General features: G+C 45.4%; 1 protein-coding gene across 1 annotated transcript in view; it reads left to right on the top strand.

Moving 5' to 3' along the window:
• LOC116432723 (lachesin) overlaps positions 1-20,752 on the top strand; it is a 78,301-nt gene that overhangs the window by 44,497 nt on the left and 13,052 nt on the right. Inside the window, exon 4 of the mRNA XM_076367572.1 lies at positions 12,205-12,418. Coding sequence (XP_076223687.1) covers positions 12,205-12,418 — 214 coding nt within the window. The remainder of the gene's footprint in view (positions 1-12,204; positions 12,419-20,752) is intronic.

The following is a 20,752-nucleotide window of genomic DNA, read 5'->3' as shown; positions in this document are numbered from 1 at the left end:
GGGTGTTCCCAGAGTTAAATGTCTTACGACATACGCGAACTTTCAGAGAACTGCAGCCAACATTATACTCGGAAAGTAAATTCGCCAGGATGGCCACCCTTTCTCAAGATATTAAAGTGATACCTCGTAACCCCTCACTCTCCGTGTTACATCTCCCGTTAATAACTTGTTAGAAAAGGGTCAGAGGCATTAAAAGTTACGTCGTGCGGTAATTGAAAGTGTCATTTGTCGTTAACAATTGAAATCTTGCGCGGACTTAAACCTACAGATTTATCAAACGACAAGACAAATTGATAAAGCTAAAATTCATAAAATATTGCATATCACAGCATGCTTATTAACCCCTTGCACTCCAAAGGTGCCTCTCAGTCACTCGATTGGTGCATCAAAATTGTAAAATTTCGTATTTAACATCAAATCTTGAGTAATCTGCCGATACGTGAAACGTGGAAATAAAATACCATTGTTCCCCTTATTTTGTGAATAGATTCCTCGTTAGTTAAAAAATATGTCATCTATATCTCATAAAAATAAATTGAATATTTCTAGTGACAAATTTTTGGAATGCAAAGGGCTAATAATCCTATGCAAGTGTGGCTATTATAGAGAATGGTTCATAAATAAAAAAAGAAAAAATATCACTAAAACCACCCGAGTTAAAATCACCCATTCTCGTTCCTTCCTTCTGCAACGATTAAAGACCATTGACCAAAGACAACATATATCTCTCAGAGAAATCATCAAAGAAACTATTCATCAAACCGCAAACATGTCGACGTTTACTCTTCAAAGCATCCTGAAAAATATAAGCTAAGCCTAATTTCCACGTAAATCACAGCCACGTAGAACCACAAGTATTACAGCCCCATTTCGAAACAATTTCGGCGTCGTCCCGCAATACGTCGTCGTCTGCGGCCCCTTCATAATATATTCGCTAACCAGCTTTATCAGAGCCGCGTTCAAACATCGACCAACGTCGAGGAGCCAGCCACCCTCGCCGGAGAGTTAGGAAGTCAAGCAACCCGTCCGAGGGTGGCATGTTAGGGAAGAAGCCCTCGCGGACATATTGGGTCCCGAGGAATCGTGAATACGACACGGAGAGAGAGGTCTCGCGCGAGGGGAGCCAGCGTCGCGGCTGGGATTCCGTTACGCAACAGGCATCCTCGAGAAGGGAAACGAAGCACAAACGCTGTGAAAGCCGAAGACACGCGGATGAACTGGATTTCGGATGACGTGCTTCAGAGATTTCCGTCCGCGAACCGCGTTCGCTCCACCAACGGACGAACGGACGGACGGATATCACGTTCCGCCGCCTTTCAAGACGGCCGCGCGTATTCATGGCCGCCGCGGCTCCGTCTCGTTTCCGATTCATTAAATTCTAAGAAGTTATTTTGCTCGTCGCCCCCCCGCGCGCTCGCTGCGCTCACATATTATGCGCCTTAAAATAATTTAAACGGGTCGCGGAGCGAGGCGACGCCGTCGCAGCGACGTCGAGCGTGGCTTAATTAAAACGGCGCACTTACGAGACAAACGTACAATTTATGGCGTGCCGCGGACGAATTAATGATCCGACGTTTTTATGCAGCGCGCATCGGAGGATCCCCCGTTGTTCCGTCGATGCTTCTCGAACGTTCGTTCCCTCCGTCGCGCGTTCGTTTCGAATTTTCGACGCGCGCCGCCCCGGGGGGAAACGGGAACTTTCGTGTTATTTGTTAAAACGAATCGCGCTCTTTTCGCTCGGCTGTTTTCCTTGCCGTTCGCGAGCTTGTTTTCGCCGGAGCAGATCTGGATGTTAATAGGGAATCGAGTATCGATCCGCGTTCACCTACGCGAAGTTTAGTGCGCGATTTTGTGCAGGTTTCCAGCTAGGATTTTCCGTTCGTTCGAGGTTTAGGGTGTTTATCATTGAGCCGCGATACGAGCTGAGAGCTAAATGGAGCGTAGATGAATATATTTCTGGTGCGTTCGTGCGGCTGAAGCTGAAGGATTAGCGTTTTCAAGTTACGCGAAGATTGGTTAGTGTCATTGAGTTTGTAAGTGAAATTCAAGGCGGAATTTCATTTCGTTGTGTTCAGTTTCATTTAACTACGTATTGATTTAGTCAGCCTTTCTGTTAATTTTTAACCCTTTGCGGACGAAGATTCTTCGAAATGTACGAAACCTACAAGAAGAATAGATAAATTATATATCAATTGCTTAATTAATAGAACAAGAGGAATCTACGTGCTGACCTCTTGCTGTTCGAGTAATTAAATCATTTGTCTGCGACTTGGTCTTCCAACATGAACATTTCATCTCGTCGAAATGTCGACGTTCGTCTGCAAAGGGTTAACACTGGAACTATGGAGTTCAATCTACATTGCGGAATTTGTCTATAGAAACTCCAAGAGCGCATCTATCGAAGATTTGATTGATAAATGAATTTCTTTAATAATTTCTCAGAGAAACATGTTATCTTTTTAATAACCGCAAGAAGAAGCAATCAGGAATGGGCGATTTTAAGCCGTCCAATAGTTTTAGTGTCGATTTATTTATTTTCAATGTTGATTCATAGATTATCATATAAACGCCACATTCGACAATGAAACTTTCGCGCTCAGTTCCGATAGGTTATCTCAGGTGTGCTATAAACGTCCTCTTACGCACAGATCGTTTCGATTCGGCGGCTTTGCGGGCCGGCTGCGCGTTTCTCGGCGAACTTTCGGCATAGCGCGCCGAACGCTACTTCCAGGCATTCGCCGGTGAAATAGTTATTTAACCCCGCGCCAGCATTTAGGCAAAGCAGCCGAATTTTCGATTGCGATGTTAGCGGAACACGTAAAGCGGACGTCGCGGCCGGATCGGAAGGAATTCGCGATCCCGCGGACCCGTGTTTCGGCAACGAATTCCCCCCCGGAAACGGTTTATAGATTTGCGTGCCATTAATCAAGCGCGAAGTATAATCGATCGAAAGTTGGGCGTGGTGCCGCCGCGAAGGAAACCGAAAGTACCGGCACGCTTCCCGAGCAAGTTGTTCCATTGAAATTGTTCGCGAATCTCGTTGACCTAATTGAAACCTAATTCGGAGCTGATTTAAATCTAACCGAAGGTAATTTCATTCCATGTCAAAACTTGGGATTTTTCAGCATCCCCGCTGAGCAGGAGAGGATGTACACCTAGGTGCGCATCCTTGATCAAAGAAGTATCAGCTGCGGGTTAATTGGTTAACAGAACTTCCCCGACGGTTTTTCATTAAGCTCATTCTTTCGCGTAGCTCGCTGCGTCTGGCGAAACTATCTTTTAACTTTACCCGAGGCATTCCTCGCGAGATTTCTTCTGATCACCGAAACAATATGATCCTGTGATAAACGTGTTATTCCTTTGATCCTGTCTTTAATCCTAATATTCCACGTAATTTATATAATTCCGCTACTTTCGTTTCGTAATGCTTTTCTTCGATGACTTTTCTTCCTATCTTCGCTACTTTTCTTCCACGGTTCCCAATAAATTCATCTCACAGAGTCTGCCACTAACAACAACAATAACAGTCGTTTCGACACTCATTTCAAAACTACGATTCCTTTTCCCGTCTACTGTTCAGAAATCGACGAGCGAACCGCACCCGGAATACTAAATCCCAGCTTTCTTCGTTTAAACCCGTTCCCATTGATATTCGTCACGGTGGACAGTTTATTGCTAGCTCGGTTCCCAATTTTCCATCGGTATCGAATGGTTTTGCGCCGAAAACTCGGTACGTGAGAAAGTGGGACTCGGCTGCGGCGGTTTCCCATCATCCCGCCGTCCCCGTTCGTGTCTTTTCGCTGCGGTGGCTGTTTATCCGTCGCCACTCATTATTCTCCGGTCCGCCGCCAAGCGATCCATAGTTCGCCTAATCGTCCGGCTCATTCCTGGCAACTTGGCATCCCGCGTCTGTCTCCTCTCGGCTTTTTGTAAATACGTCTTTACCGAAAGAAGTCTTATATAAAAGTTTCGTGGACTCAGCCGGCTTGTTGGCACTTTCGCGGGGGTGCGCGATTCAGGGCGGACAGGATCAACGGAGGGTGGATTCGCGGAGCGAACGGCGGACGTAAACCGTCGCCGGCAAGAAATACGTCTTGTGCATGTTAACCCGTTGACTTATTTATTTCTTAGCTATGATCGGTGCGACTGCTTTATGAATAGCAGTCTATTGAAAATGAAGAAAAATTCTAGGTGTGTTCTGTGTCAACCTTTATGAAATATGCTCTGTGCGTGTTAAATCGTTGTCTTATGATTTATTTCTTAACTATGATCGGTACGACTGCTTTATGAATAGCAGTTTATTAAAAGTAAAGAAAAATTCTAGGTGTGTTCTGTGTCAATTTTTACGAAAGATGCTCTGTGCGTGTTAACTCTTTGTCATATAATTTATTTCTCAATTATGATCGATACGACTGCTTTATTAATAGCAACTCATTGAAAATGAAGAGAAATTCTATTTGTATTTTGTGTAAATTTGTACAAAATACGCCCTGTGCTTGTTGATCACTCGTCTTATGATTTATTTCTCAATTATTATCGATACGATTGCTTTATTAATAGCAATTCAGTGAAAATAAAGAGAAATTCTATTTGTATTTTGTGTAACTTTTTACAAAATACGCCCTGTGCTTGTTGATCACTTGTCTTATGATTTATTTCTCAATTATTATGGATACGATTGCTTTATTAATAGCAATTCAGTGAAAATAAAGAGAAATTCTATTTGTATTTTGTGTAACTTTTTACAAAATACGCCCTGTGCTTGTTGATCACTTGTCTTATGATTTATTTCTCAATTATTATGGATACGATTGCTTTATTAATAGCAATTCAGTGAAAATAAAGAGAAATTTTATTTGTATTTTGTGTAAATTTGTACAAAATACGCCCTGTGCTTGTTGATCACTTGTCATATGATTTATTTCTCAATTATTATTTATACGACTGCTTTATTAATAGTAATTCACTGAAAATAAAGAAAAATTCCAAAAAAGTGCCACGATAATTTTCAGCATCTCACGTACCATTTATTCTTAAGACAGGAACAATTGTTAATATTAACAAAGAGCGATTAACTACTCAATCTCTGAACAGCCTTTTAACCTATAAGTGAAAAACGCGAAGCGTCGTGACGATTACATAACAACTAATTATTGTTACTATGTAAACGCTCGGAATAATTATTACCAAAATTGTATTGACAAGCAGCGGCATTGTGTTGCGTTTCTGCATCCACTTCTGGCACAGTACACGCGCAACACAATCACCCTCGTCAGCAATTAAATGGTTAACCCTTCGCACTCCTATGCCGAGGGAAACCCTGCATTTGATTTTACTCTAATTGCTACACGTTGAATCAATTGTTGTTGTATTCGCTCGTAGTATCGTAATCGTATCCCATGCAGCTGCAATTTTCGTATAAATTTAACAATTTCCAGCTAAACGGCGCGAGGGGTGTCGCGTTAAATTATAATTCAAACAATTCAACCGAAGAACCGGACCATTGAAACCAAACGAAAAATCAGGAAAACTGCAAGGGAACGAAGTTCCCAACGCACGCGGGACCAGCATCGTCTGCCATTTTATGCGGCAGCTACGCTGTAGCTCCGTCGCAGGCCCGACGAGCGATCTTATCGTCGAAGACGAATCTTTCCCTTTCCAATTTCCAGGGTCAATTTTTCCACGGCCCCGCGTAATCTCCGCAGCTCCGGGGCGGGGCGGGGGTGGATTCCATTTAATCTCTTGTTGAGTGTTTGATGTCGTTTCGAAGTGAGGAACGGACCGGTGCCTCGCGTAACCGATGAAAAGTACCTCGTCTCTCCTTTATTTCCCTCCTCCTTTTATTCCGGCCGGTCCTCGTCTTATTTTCTCCCGTCGCGACGGCCGATAAATTAGAAGATTAAAAGTATAAAGATGTAATTGGCCGATCCGTCGTGTTAGCGGGACGTTTGATACGCGCCGCGGGAGATTAACGTCGGCCGCCGTCCGCCCCCGCGCGCATCGAGGGATTCAATCTCGCCGCGAAGACGATCCTCGCGCCGCCCCCTCGTTACTCAGGTGCCTAAACTTTACGACGGCCGTAAAGACGGGCAGAGGTGAGATTCTATCGCGAGAGGGACGCGATTCCCGTGTCTTCCCGGGCCGTTTCACGGCCGATTCACGCTCGTGAGCACCGCGCGCCGCGCCGCGCGTCGCGTCGCGTCGTTACGCGCCTCCGCTGATTATCCCCTGTTGATGGCACTTGAAGCGATGGGCTTTCACGCGGCTTTTAAATGGACGGCCTCGGGGAACGGTTACCGGATCGCGGAGCCGCACGGCCGGCTCGTGTTGCTGTCACCTTTTGTTCCGCGGCGCAGACAGTCGCTGCGAGCTTGTTTTCCCCGAATGCCGCCGCTGGAAACTTTCGGAGCTTATGCCGCGCGTTCCTGGTATTCTCTTGGTGACCTTGTTACGCGATACTTGGAGTGAATATTATATGGAGATTGTTTTGCGTGCCGCCTGAGGAGATAATTGAAATTTGATTTAACAATTCCGAGGATTCGGGTTTAATGTACGGGACGTAACGGAGGAATTGAGAAACGATGAGGGTTGGATTTGTGTTTAGTGCATTGGAGGAGGGAGTTGGAAGTGGTGGAAGTTTTTATAGTTCTAGCGTTATTGCAGTTTGTGTATGAAATAATCCATAGAAATTTGTTATATACAATTACGTGGAAACAGAGAATGTTACTATAAAGTCAAGCAAATTCTCAGGTTTCGAAATTTCATCTTTCTCTTTAGCTAATGCGTATATTTTACCATTATGTATCCATTTATGAAAAGAGATAAAGAGTTTTTTAGCTGATCATTTTCCCCATTTTGGAAACAGAGAATATTCTGGAGTCAAGCAAATTCTCAGGTTTCGAAATTTCTTTAGCTTGCGTATATTTTACCATTATGTATCCATTTATGAAAACAGACGAAGAGTTTCCTATCTAATAATTTTCCCAATTTGGAAACAGAGAACATTAGTATAAAGTCAAGTAAATTCTCAGGTTTCGAAATTTCATCTTCCTGTTTAGCTTGCGTATATATTCCAATTATGTATCCATTTATGAAAACAGACGAAGAGGTTTTTAGCTGATCATTTTCCTAATTTAGAAACAGAGAACATTAGTGTAGAGTCAAGTAAATTCTCAGGTTTCGAAATTTCATCTTCCTGTTTAGCTTGCGTATATTTTACCATAATGTATCCATTTATGAAAACAGAGGAGGAAGAGTTTTCCATCTAATCATTTTCCCAATTTAGAAACACAGAATTAGAGCTGTGGATGGTCGAATCACAGATAAATAGCACGTTTCACGAGGCACGCGGGGATAGACATTCAAAAGAATATTCTAGTCATTCGTCCCCGTCCCATATTCACCCAATTCCGCGGCACAGCGGCTGGAATGAACGATGCCGGCATTCGTGTTCATGTTTAGAGGCATAATCACGATACCGGAAGTCCACGTCGCCGCAAAACGGAGCTAATAATTCTTCGAATAAATACGGATCACCTGCGAGGGGAAAGTTGCCGTGGTACGTGCGGAGCACCGGCATAGCCGGTTTCACGATCAATTCCGGTCACGAGCTGTGCAATCATCCTGTGTCACAGTCCTGGGATTATTCGGACCGGGGACATTTCTTGCTTACTCCCAGGTACGTCGGATCCGGCGTCGGCGGGCGGGGTCGGTACCGGCAATTACCGATCGTTATTGACGTACTACATTTGCCGTGCGTCATATGTCCGGCAGTGTTTGCTGGACTGTTACGAGTTTTCGACGCGGCTCGGAATTGCTACTGTGTACGATAGTCGGTGCCCTCCCTAACTTTTCCATGGATAAACTATGGCCGGACGCTATAGGGCTTGAACTTGATTTACACCGATTCGATGACTCTTGGTAAATAGGAAGGAGAGGAGAGGAATGGCGAGAAGATAGTGAAATGTTCGGCAAATAAAAGAAAAGCTTGGAATTGATACTTGCGTACGCTAGTTAGTTCTCTTGCTAACTTTTCAGGGATAAACTATGGTCGAACGTTTTAAGCTTGAACTTGATTTACACTAATTCGATGACAGTAAATAGGAAGCAAAGAGGAGGAATGGCGAGAAGATAGTGAAATGTTCGGCAAATAAAAGGGAAGCTTTGAATTGATATTTGCGTACGCTAGTTGGTTCTCTTGCTAACTTTTCATAGGTGAACTGTACAACTTTGAAAGAGACCAAATGATTTCCATCGATGAATTTTGGTAACTGGAAAGGCAATAAGAGGAATAGAGGAAATATAGAAAAATATTTGGTAAATAGAAAGAACGCTTGGAACTAGCATTGTGTACTGTAGTTGGCCCGTTTGTTAAATTTCCATGGGTAAACTATAACGCTCTGAATGGAATTGAACTGTGTTTGCATCAGTTCGATGAATTGCAACGAAAAAAAAGAACACGAGGAAATACAGGAAAGATAATAAAATATTCCATAAATAGGAGAAACTAATTACCAGATAAGTGTTGCATCTACAAATTCTGCAGCAATGAAGGCGACTAAGTAATCCCTGGCTTCGATCTCGATTAGGTAGAATTCTACGAGCGCTTCTACGTTAAATACAAGACAATGCGTTACCCTGACAAATGGTGACTCCATAAATTCAAGGGAAATAAATGCTGCTGACTTGACCCCCACGAGTGTTATCGTCGAAGGATCTGAGAATTTCGGTTAGATCTGGGTTAGGCTGAATTCGCCGAATATTCCTCGGCTACGTAAAAAGCAAACTTATCGCGATCGCTAATTCAAACGACTGTAATAAATCCCGAAGAAATCAATTTTATCACGTCCCTCGTGCCAGTTATTAATCATGAATTCGAAAGCTAAAGATAATCTCGAATCCAATAACTCCATCGATTTTGCAAATAAAGAGAATCTAATATTCCACTTCAATTATGTCTTATAAAAGTTCCTTAACAATTCAAACACTTCTACAATAATCCCTGTTCCATCGACAGAAACTCCAACGGACAAACGAATCACGCTGTAAATTACACAACAGCGATCCGAATTAATAAATCGGTACCGGTATCCGATGAAAAGTCATGCTTCGCTATCGCGCTGATTAAAATATACGCGGACAGCATTGCGCGAAACACGGTCGCGATGGAGAAGAATGTTTTTTCTAATATTTTCAATGGCGCTTTTGAATTACAGCCTGCTAAAGGGCCGACAGAGACGCGGCGAACGAGAATTTAACGACCGCCGTGAAATAGATACCGATTATTGGCAATGGATAGAAAATACTGACTAACGGCGGCACACGTAACGCTCGCGCAGTAGTTACTGACCGTAATAGACAGACAATGGTAGCCGGCAGGGTTGGATATTACAGAGAAGTGAATGGTGACCGTCGCGAGCAGACAGCGCTTATTTGTTCCCGGCAGGAACAATATCAGGTACCTTGTCTCGAAGAAGTCGCCGGTACAGCGGGCAATAGTTGCGAATTATTGTACACACCTCCGGGCAATTAATTAAAATCCCGACCTAGAACCGGCCATATTTCTCCGGACAATGCCGAAGCGGAGGAAGTGAATTACTCGGCTTGTTACCGGCGATTTTTATTGGAGGGAAGCGTCTTCCGTTTCCCGGAGAATAAATGTTGAAACTTCGATCCGCGATAAGAACGATCCCAAGAAATCGCCGGGAAAATTGTTATGGCTTTATTCCGTGCGCTCTTTTATTTACGGCGTACACGGCGCGAAATTGTTTCCTACGTTCACGGATGCTCGCCGCACATCCGTCCGGCGCAACGATTTCCTACGTGCAACCTCGGGAAACGACGTAATCCTGACCGAAAGAATTTTTTAACGGGCTCGAATCGAGAGTTCGACTTCCGGACTTTCCAAGTTTATCTTCCATTCCCGCTGATTGCCCGTTTTAATCCCCTTGAAACAGCACTCGATGAGCTTCCGTGCCCCCGAAAAAAAAAAAATCTGGAGAGCCCGTTCTATTGTGCAATTAAAGACACATTTTAATTCGATGTCCAAACAGAAGTCTTCGAGCATGAAGCTCGTTCATAAAAATACGCGGATGGAAATGGCCGCTTTTCGGAATAGATTACGCGAGTTCTGTACTCTGTAAAAACATGAAGTGGGTACTTATCCCATTCGGAAATTCCGGCTGTACTCTCCTTAAATTCATTCGAACGGAACAACGAATTTCGGAGTTTCCCCGTCGCGGGATTATTAAAGCCGAGCGTGGTTCCATCGGAAATTATTGAATAAATTTGCGGACTCGCCGGTGTCCCAGAATTTAATATACAAATGTAAGCGATAAATTCTATATTCCCCAATTGCTATAAATCTTAACAATCATAGCACAGTGGCGGAGTCACGGTTGTTGTCAACAATACTTCCACGAAGCTAACTAATCCTTTATCTCCGAGTACACACACTTCCCAACATATTCCTCCGTATCACAGTAATCCCAATTTCTCCGGTACCTCTTTCTAATCTCGCATTTCCCTCAAAACTTCCTGAAACCTCTAACATTCACACCTACAGAATACACGTTCCGTGCCACGGAAACTTCGGTTATATTTTGCTCATGAACTGTATCGAGTTTTTCAATAAAATAAGTTATATTCGAGTTTCTGGTCGTTTTTATATATTTTGATATTGCTTCTTCGTGTTTTCACTGCTTTGCAACGTACACCGCCGACCGTGACCATATATCCATTAAAAATATTGTAGCATCTAGAATTTTTAGCGTAGGTTAAAGTATTTTTAAAAAGAGTGAATGTTTTCATTAGAAATACTCAATATTTTTTAATCCAATACCAACGACATACTTTCAAACTGACTTAACGAGAAATGGTACATAAATTAAAGAAAGAGGCTGTTTTATTTTAATATTTTACACGTCGTTGCATTGTACAAAGTTTAATATTAAATGTCGAACTCTAAAATTTTGCTGTGTCAAATCAATTGGCGACTGAGAGGCGCCTGCGGAGTGCAAAGGGTTAAATACATATATTTATTCCTAGTTCTCGATTGTTCAAGATCCACTCTTTCATTATCTATAATATAATAACACTATAATATTTTCTAACAAACATTGGCCTGTACCATATGTGGTAACATGTTAACCCTTTGCACTCAAGAGGTGACTCTCATCACTTGATTTGACACAGTAAAACTATAGAATGTGATATTTAACCCTTTGCATTCCAGAGGCGCCTCTAAGTCACCAAATGATTTGACACAGCAAAACTGTAAACTTTCATATTTAATATTAAACTTTGTATAATGCATCAGTATTTACGAAATATTGAAAGAAAATAGTTCTCTTCCTCAGTGCATGTGAGATTCCTTAATTCAATCGAAGGAAATGACATCTGTATCTCATTAGAAAATATTGAATATTTCCGGTGAAAAACTTCTGGAGCGCAAAGGATTAATGCGATACGTGAAACATTGGAATAAAACAGCTTTGTTCCTCAATGTACTGGTGATTTTGAATTAGTTCCAAAGAACATCTTCTCGTAAAGGAATGAAATATTTCTAGTAAGAAACATCCGAGTTCAAAGGGTTAATAACGTAACTAAGTTGATAATATAAACATTGTAACGCGTTAAGAAACTTCTTTTACAAGAAATGCAGACTCAAATTTGTATATTTAGATTTCTCTGCCGAGGAATGTAGACATAGAATATACTGATTTCTCTTCAAATTAATTCCAAAGAACATCTTCTCGTAAAGGAATGAAATATTTCTAGTAAGAAACATCCGAGTGCAAAGGGTTAATGCTAAACTTTGTATAATGCCTCGATACGTGAAACATTGGAACAAAACAGCTTTTTTCCTCAACGTACTGATTTCTCTTCGAATTAGTCCCAAAGAACATCTTCTCGTAAAGGAATGAAATATTTCCAGTAAGAAACATCCGAGTGCAAAGTGTTAACCAACCTCCAAACCATAAAACTTATTGCAATCCATACCACGCGAAACACATCATCAGAGTACGTATTCGTTCGAAACCCGATCCCCGTAGCTTCCCAAAATGATCCAGCAACAGGATCCACGGACACGCGTCATCCTCAGGCTACTATCGTGTACGTTGCAGTCGACGGCCGCTCGACTGCTGTATCCGGCCGCGGGCGACGGATCATTCCTGTTAACGAGTCTTTTTGCCGGGCCCGCAGGTGTCGTGGATCAAGTGGAAGGAGGTCCAGAAGTTACTGACCGTCGGTCTGAAAACGTACGCCAACGACGAGCGGTTCCAGGCGACTCATTTCCACCACAGCGAGGATTGGACGCTCCAAATAAAATACGTTCAGTCGAGGGACGCCGGATTGTACCAGTGCCAAGTGTCTACCCATCCGCCCACCAGTATATTTCTGACCCTCGAGGTTGTCGGTAAGCGTGAAATTAAACACCGATATAAGCAGGCGAGGCGCGATACATCGGGCGTCGATCGGTTCGTTATTCCTTTTTTTTTTCTCTCCCCGCCTTTTTCTCCCTTTTTTGTTGATCCACCGTGGACCACCGGTTTTTAATACGTTCCCGGCGTACCGGCGCGCGTTTTCCAATCGGATCGAGCGAATAAATTAAATTCTAGTTTATTTTGTCGAGCGACCGGTTAATGAAATTGAAATAAACGCTCGCGGCCGACGCGCGCGAGGAACGACGGTGCCAGCCGCTAGCCGGCGGCCGTGCCGTTCATTCGGAACATCGGAATTCCGCGAATGACGTATTTATGGATTCCTCCTTGTTGCTTTTGTTTGGCTCACCGTGGGCGGGAATAGTTCTTAAATAAATACCACGGTTGTTTCTCATCGTTCGAGAAATTCATGCGGAGACACGCTGAAAATTTCGGCTCGACGTCTCCGTCGCGTTTAAATGGAATCCTCTTATACCGCTTGGATATTTCAATCCTGATGTTTGTTTCATCTGAAAAGAAAACATCGGTTATCGGACTCCTGTTATACCGCATAAATCGTATTAATCTACCTCCCGCGGTATAAGCAATTCCAGTACGCTAAAGAACATTGTCTACAGGGAGGAACGTTCGTCGAGCATCGGTTCCGAATAACTCAGCGGCGAGGCCGTCGGACATTTTGTCGCGCGTAATAAGTAGAAACAGTGAACGGTCGCCAGACAAATTGCCGAGGTCCATTCAGCGCGGCTCGCGGCGAAATTCAAACGAAATTCCTGCGAGAGTATCGCAACAAAAATTCCATTCCACCGTTCCCATTTATTTCCGTATCCGGATTCAGCTTTTTCGTACTACCAATTTAACCGGACAATGCGCGCCGCGATTGACTTACACGTCCATTGTCCCGTCGAATGGGTCGTCGCGGCGAATCAATTCGCGAAATATTAACGCGACAATTACGGCCGATGCGCCTCGAACGAACCTCGAACGTCGACGAGCACCCGGCCTTATCACGTCCTCCGTATCAATAGCGCAGCTTTCCTTCGCGCTTTCCGCGCGTCCATTTGTCCCGCTCGCAATTACGTGCGCCGCAATAACGAATATTGCTGCGGGAGGTAATATTCGAACGCCCCGCAGTCCGGCGGGGCTTCCTCCGGCGAGGGACGCGCGAGAAAGAGTCGTCATCACGCCCCGAGACTGCACACTTGCCGCGTTTCCTGATAACGGTGCACGGCCACCGACGGAAACGGTTTTTCCTTATGCACCGGCTCGAGGACAGTGGCTTTAAGAACCCGTCCTCCTGTATTCTTCTCTCTGCAAACCATTCCTTTTCCTCTCGGAAGCTTGCCCTGTCTTTCTCCCGGTCTCTCGCTTTTTCTCCTCCCTTCTGTGAAGCTCGCTCTCTCTCTCTCTCTCTTTCTTTTCCTTTCTGAAGCTTTCTCACCCTTTTTTCCTCGGAATCATTTCTCTCTTTCTTTCGGAAGCTTTCCTTATCTTTCTGTCCCTTCCTCGTTTTTTCCCGTTCCGTCTATGAAGCTTGCACTCTCTTTCAAAGGATCTTCTTGCTCCCTCTTGTCCCCGGAATCATTTCTTTCCTTCGTAAGCTTCCCGTGTCCTCTGCTCTCCTCGCATTTTTTCTTTCTGCGGAGCTTGCTTTCTCTTTCAGCTTTCCCTCCTTTCAGTTGGAATCATTCCTCCCTTCTCTCGAGAGCTCCGTCTATTTATCTGTATTTTTCGGGAATCCCCCGTTTCTCTCCTCCTTGGATCCTCCTATTTATCGCTCTGCCTTCTAATCGGAAGATTTCTTTCCCTCTCGGAAACTTCTCAGTTCTTTCCGTACACTTTCTATTTCTCTTTTATTCGCACGTTCCCTCCATTCTCTATTGCTATCTTCCCCTCTTTCCTCCTCTTTTCCTCGCATCTTCTCTTTCCGCGAAGCTCGCTTTCTCTTTCAGCTTTCCCTCCTTTCAGTTGGAATCATTCCTCCCTTCTCTCGAGAGCTCCGTCTATTTATCTGTATTTTTCAGGAATCCCCCGTTTCTCTCCTTGGATCCTCCTATCTATCGCTCTCCCTTCTAATCGGTAGATTTCTTTCCTCTCGGAAGCTTCTCAGTCCTCTCCATACACTTTCCCTCAATTTCTCTTTTACTCGCACGTTCCCTCCGCTCTCTATTGGTATTTTCCCCTCTTCCCTCTGTTTCATCCCTCTCCCCCTCTCGCTCCCTGTCAACGATTCAAGTGTTTACATTTTCATCCCTATTTGCGGAAGCCCCACGTGTCACGGTAAACGGCCCACCCTCGTCATCCCTACGTCTCTGTCCGTCACGGCCCGAGCCCCGACAACCACTCTCTTATCTGGATTTTATTAAGCAGACGGTCGATCAATAGCTAAAAAGGTTAGGGGCCGCACGGGGGGAGGACGAGGAAACCAGAGGGTGCAGCGGTGGGCCAAGAGTTCGGGAGGTAGGTTGGGGGACGATGGTTTTTATCAGAACTCGGAGGAGGGCAGAAGTTTTGTGAATTACGGGTCCTCCCTTCCCTGGCGTCGGCGATTTAAGCTCCGCCGTGTTTGTGTATTTGCATTTAGATTCCCAGTTTTTGGAAGTACCATCTTCCCTCTCCCTCTCCCTCTCTCTCTCTCTTATTCTCTCTCCCTCTTACGGATATATAGATATGTATATGCGAGCAGGGAGCTGTGTACGCGCCGCGGATACACGCCGCGGTATCCGCACGAGCGCGGCACCCTTTTCCCGGGCGCGCGGGTCCGCTATCTAATTTTGCCCCGGTTTCCCGGACCGTGTTTTTACCCGTGACATCTGACGGATACGTACGAGAGCCTTTCTCAGGTACTTTTAATATTTATGTTCCATTCCCTATCCACCGCCTTCCATCCCCCGTTCCGACCGCGGAACGGGGACGTGTAATATTTACGTTTCTTCCTCCGCGCTTGAAATTCATGGGTCGAGATTCTTCTGATCCGGCGAATGATGTATAACCGCGGGTCCCCGGGACGTTTCGATTATACCGTTTTATGCGGTGTTAAACGAGCGAACGGGACGGTTTATAATGTCGGCCGTCGACGGGAAGGAGCGTATGAATGGGATCCGCGCGGCGATCGATGCGCGTCAACGTGCCGCGAAATCGACTCGTTGATCGCCGTATGAATGCGAGCGCGGCCGGCGGGCCGGCCCGATGAAAAGTCGCAGCCGCGCCGCGCCACGGTAACGCGATTACCTGATTAATTCGAGTTAATTGGATCGGCGTCCGCGAGACGGGCCGGCCTGTCCAAGTGTTTCATATCGAATTTTCGATGTTTGCGTCCGCCGGGTCGCGTGATTGACGCGGGATGAGTTTCGGGACGAGCCAACGGACCGCGGACGGGTACCTTGTAATTCCGAATAGTAGATTCGGCTTTCATGGCTCGGGATAATTTGAAGTTATTGTCGTTCGAGCTTTCGGGGCTAAGCTGCGCCCAATAGGAAGATTTCCCCGTAGCCTCGGTGTGATTGCTGTTGGTTTCATAAGACACGATACCGGCGCGCGCGTTACAAATTGATCGCTAATTGGTTTCTATCGGTAAACACACTATATCAAGCTTCTAAATTTAATTAAAACTTCCGCTGTCCTCCGTCCATTGAACCTCGCGTCGCTTATCATTCAATAAATCAGTTTCCATCCGTTGTACCTCTCTTCGCTCCCGTTTCTATCGGCAGAAATTTCTCGCCCCGGCTCTGTTTACCCTTATTTCATAACCGCTTATTCGATCGGTAACGGGCTATCGGTTGCCAAGGGTAGGTACACCCGCACAAAGGCGCCGGTACGCGGTAGCGTTAATTGTTCCGCTGATACAACCGTCGTAATTCCCTTTGGCAAGTTTCGCGCAACGGTTCTCCGTGTTCTGATCCGCGCTAATGGGATTCCATGGGAAGAAAGTTACGCCGCCGTTAAAGAGATTGAGAGTAACGTCGATATCCACGGAAGGGCGGGCAGCGCGAGGATTCCGCGGGGAAGGAAACTTTTCCACGGAGGATCGAGCTCGGACCGGATAACGCCCGGACGGTTTTCGAGTTTGTAGGGTGTAGTTTGCGGAAACGAGTTTGGGAATTAAACTCGTTGATATTCGTTGCGGTGGGAGCCGACGGGAAGCCGACGGGAAACCGACGCGGGGTGAGTATCTGTTGCGTTCGGGGTAGGAGTCGCGCGGCGTGTCGAATGAAAGGGGATAAAAGCGGGAAGGACAGCGGCGGAGGAAGAATAGATGTCACCGGTACTTCGCCGCGGCAGCCGGTGGTAGGGGCGTTGCGCTCTTGATTGGCTCCCTCGCTACCGGCACGCACTTTAGCCCCGTGTCCCTGCAACAATCGCTGTTCCCGCCCGTACGTAGCGGAATCGATTCCATCGCCGGTCGCGACGCTTCCGTCGTTTCGCAGCCATTAACCCTTTCGCTACGACCGTCTCCGCAGCGGAACGTATTACGCGATCCAGTTGTACGAGACCAGTTCGGAGCGATCCGCTCTCTCCCAGGACGCCGGAGAGCCGAAGCACACTGCCGGGGATAATTACGAGACAAGGTCCCCGCGGTAACGACCGAGGGAAATATTACTTTGCGAAGCTTTAATGAATCCCGTGTACCGAAACGGGCCGGCGAATTGTATCGCCGCCGATCTCCACGCGTTTTATTATTTCGCGCGCGGCGACGGGCTTCCCTTTTACGGAGCGAGAACCCTTGTTTCGGCTCTTTACCCGCGTTCTGGGTCGCAGCTGGCTTTTCCTCTGGTTTCGGTTCATTTCAGCTAGACTCAGTTTACCCCGGACGTAAACGAATCCGATACAATTGATTAACGTCTAATCTTCAAACCAATTCGAAGGCTGAAGAGATTCGAATATTGATCGGACCTACGATCCCAGATTCGTACTTTTAAATAGTGTGAAACAACCTCCTAATTAATTGCAACGAGGCTATCGACTGGCTAATCATGCCTTAAGAATCACGTCTATATACCTACGAACTTCTAGTTTCCTAACTCGTTTCAAAGGATTCGAGAAACGCATCTAGCAGAATATTGTTTGGTCATTACGGAAAAGAGCAGAACATACGGTACTTAACTCCCGCCGCAGGTTATAATGATCTCGCGCGAGTATCACCTGAAAATCCGTGCCGCGTATAACTGGATTACACGAGAATCGTCAGACGGCGGACGATTATAATTGAATCGAGGCGCGGAAGGTTTTAAAGACCGGCCGAAGAAGAATCGAATCGCCGGCGCCGTTAATTAGCCGAACGAGGTATTAAATCAACGATCGGGAAGAATGGGATCGAGATCGTCCCCATGCGCGTCCCCGAGTTTCTCCTCGCGATCAGATAGGAATAAGAAACCGGGCGGCGAGGATTTAACGAACCCACCCGGCCGTGCTGGATTCACTCTCGACCGTCGAATCGATATCATATCGCGGTATTGTCCGTCCCCGCCGAAATAATGACAGTCACCCTTTTTTCTCTCTCTCTCTCTCTCTCTCTCCTCCCTGCCACAAAGCCGGCCCTTAATGACGCCTCATTAACGCGTAATTAGACGTCTGGGGATACCGAGGCCCCCGGGCCTATCATAAATATCGTTCGCCAACGGGGGCGCGGCGAAATCTAATTTTAATCATCCGATATTGCCGCGTCGCCCTTAAAACTTTCGACACGGCGAACGGGATTACGCCGCGCCGCGTTTAATAAGCTTCTCAATTTCTGCGGGACGCCTAGACCCGGCTGCATTAGGATTTCTTTCGGGCCGCGACGCTAATTACGAAACGAAATTGCGGAAATGGACTCGGACGATCCTCGGACGGAATGGAACGTCGCCGCGGCGGCGAGCGGCGGCGTTGAATTATTTTGAATTATTCTGAATTATTTACCGTACCTCGTTCCGTTTATCTCGGACCATTAAAGGGTGGCGATGAAACGAAGTTTCGCCCGTCAGCGATAGCGGGGGAATCAATTCCGTGGATTTTCGTGCCGCTGAAGTTGCCGGGGAATGATATTATTTCAAGTTGCAGAAGTATCGAGTTATTTTGAGTCGTTTATATTTTTTTTTTCTTTGCTTCGAACGATTAAAGACGAAGCTTAACCGTTTACGGACGTACTGGGTTCGAACAAATTGCTTAATCACTCGAATAGCAAGAGATTCCTTTGTCTCTATTATTCGACACTAAAACTGCAGTTAAATTGTCTTTCCAAAATTTCTGTATAGGGACTTCAAGAATCCATCCATTGAGGCTTTAATTGATGTACAATTGTTATTGCTAAATTTCTTTAATAACAATTGTACATCAGTTAGTCTCAATGGATGGATTCTTGAAGTCTCTATAGAGAAATTTTGGAAAGACAATTTAACTGCAGTTTTAGTGTTTAATGATAGAGACAAAGGAATCTCTCGCTATTCGAGTGAGTTTCTCAAAGAATCATCTATCTTTTCTACAATCGCTAAAAGAAGAAATCAGGAACGAGTCATTTTGTCTCGTAGTTTTAATGTTCAGCATCTCATAATCTAGCTTCATCCGCTGAATGCTTTATTTACCTCAACGAGTCATCGGCCGCAAAGAGTTAAGCAATCAGCGGCACAACAAAATTCAAATTTATTTCTCTCCCCGCTCGAAACTCGGCCATAAAAGTTATAATACTATCTGATCCACTAATCCCGTTCTTCAGCCGACATTCCATACGCGTCAATCCGTACAAAACAATCCCCGACATCGTTCCATTATTCATCGGAGCCCGCAGAAGTGATTTCCGTCCATTCCCCGTCCGCGCGTAAACGATTCACTATAATACCTTATAATTCATTAATCAACGTTGGTCCCGCGTAGCCGTCGGCGCGTATCGAAACAAAAGTGGCCCGCCGGCCGCTGTTGCTCGGACAACGAGGGGGAAAAAAAAGAGAGAGCGCGCGGGGGAAAAAATGCGTCATCGTCCGAGCGAAACGTATAAACAAGAACGGGGGAAAAAAACGCGGAATCGTTTCGCGTTTCGGTCGATTAAAATTCACGAGCGGCGCGGCGGGGGTGCGCGTCGGCTCGCGGACTACAGAAACGAACAATCAACGGCTGAGCCTTCGGCGTTCTTGTGTCGCGCGACGTTTCCACGGACGTTCCGAGCGGGTTACAGTGAATTCGGTCCACGGCGGAATTTCGTTTTTATTCCCGCGACCCGGGGAGGGGGAGGCTGAAGCTCCGTGCACACGAGCGTGGCGACGCCGCAATGGCGATGCTGCGAGATTTCGGAAGAATAGAGAACATCTCGCGGACCTTCCGTTGAAATATAGAGTAGGACGCTGTAATAATGCGATCAACCTCTTAGGCACGACGCGCCACTATAGTGGCTCCGTCGCTACCAATATATCATAGATCATACCCAATTGTATTACTGATTATTACAGTAAATTGTTAAAGTTAAATTATGCGTATCATGTCTTTCAGAAAAATTATAATTTAATCATGAAAAACTTCATTCCAATGCACTCGCGTAGAGAACAGCATTGTCCGTACAGAACTCTGCCGTGCAGAGAAACAGCCCCGCGCAAAATTCAGTCGTGCTTAAGAGGTTAACCCTATGCACTCGGAAGTTTCTCACTGGAAATATTTAATACTTTTTTAAGAGGCGAAGATGATATTCTCTGAAACTGACTCGAAGGGGAATCACAAGTACATTGAAGAACAAAGCTGTTTTATTCCAATGTTTCGCTATCGAGGCATTATGTAAAGTTCAACATTAAATATCAGATTTCATGGTTTTCGTGTCAAATCTAGTGGTGACTCAGAGTCACCTTCCGAGTGCAAAGGGTTACATTTCCTTTCTTGGTGCTGATCTAACTTCTTCCTCTATTATAATTCCTCTACGAAGGGTCTCGCGTTTATTCTTCAATAATTCCCTAACCACGTTATCGAGGACTCGACCGCAAACTCCATATTTCACTGCAATAGACCGCACGAGCGTCCATCGAAACGTTGTTACGCGCTTGCGAAGCATGATTCGACATGTTTATTACCGTGTTTTTCCTCTCCCGCCGCGACTCCCTGTTTTACGCATCCCGAAACACGCGCATGTAATTCTTTTCATCGATAAATCGTTTAGCAGACGATAATCTAATTTCCTTCGCTAAACGAAGCACCGCGCCGTTCGTCATGCGGTGAAAAGACAGGCCGATACAATTGTTCATCGCGCGTAATACGAGCGAGTGGAAGCTCGTAAAGTACTAATCGAAATCCTCTGCCAGAAAACACTCGTGCAGTCGTTATCCTTCTTTCCGGGGGACAAAGGAACTTCGTTTCGC

The sequence above is a fragment of the Nomia melanderi genome, chromosome 1 (genome assembly GCF_051020985.1).
Source record: "Nomia melanderi isolate GNS246 chromosome 1, iyNomMela1, whole genome shotgun sequence".
NCBI classification, from domain to species: domain Eukaryota; kingdom Metazoa; phylum Arthropoda; class Insecta; order Hymenoptera; family Halictidae; genus Nomia; species Nomia melanderi.
The sequence above is the reverse complement of the archived record's forward strand: the minus strand, read 5'-3'. Positions and strand labels throughout refer to the sequence as shown.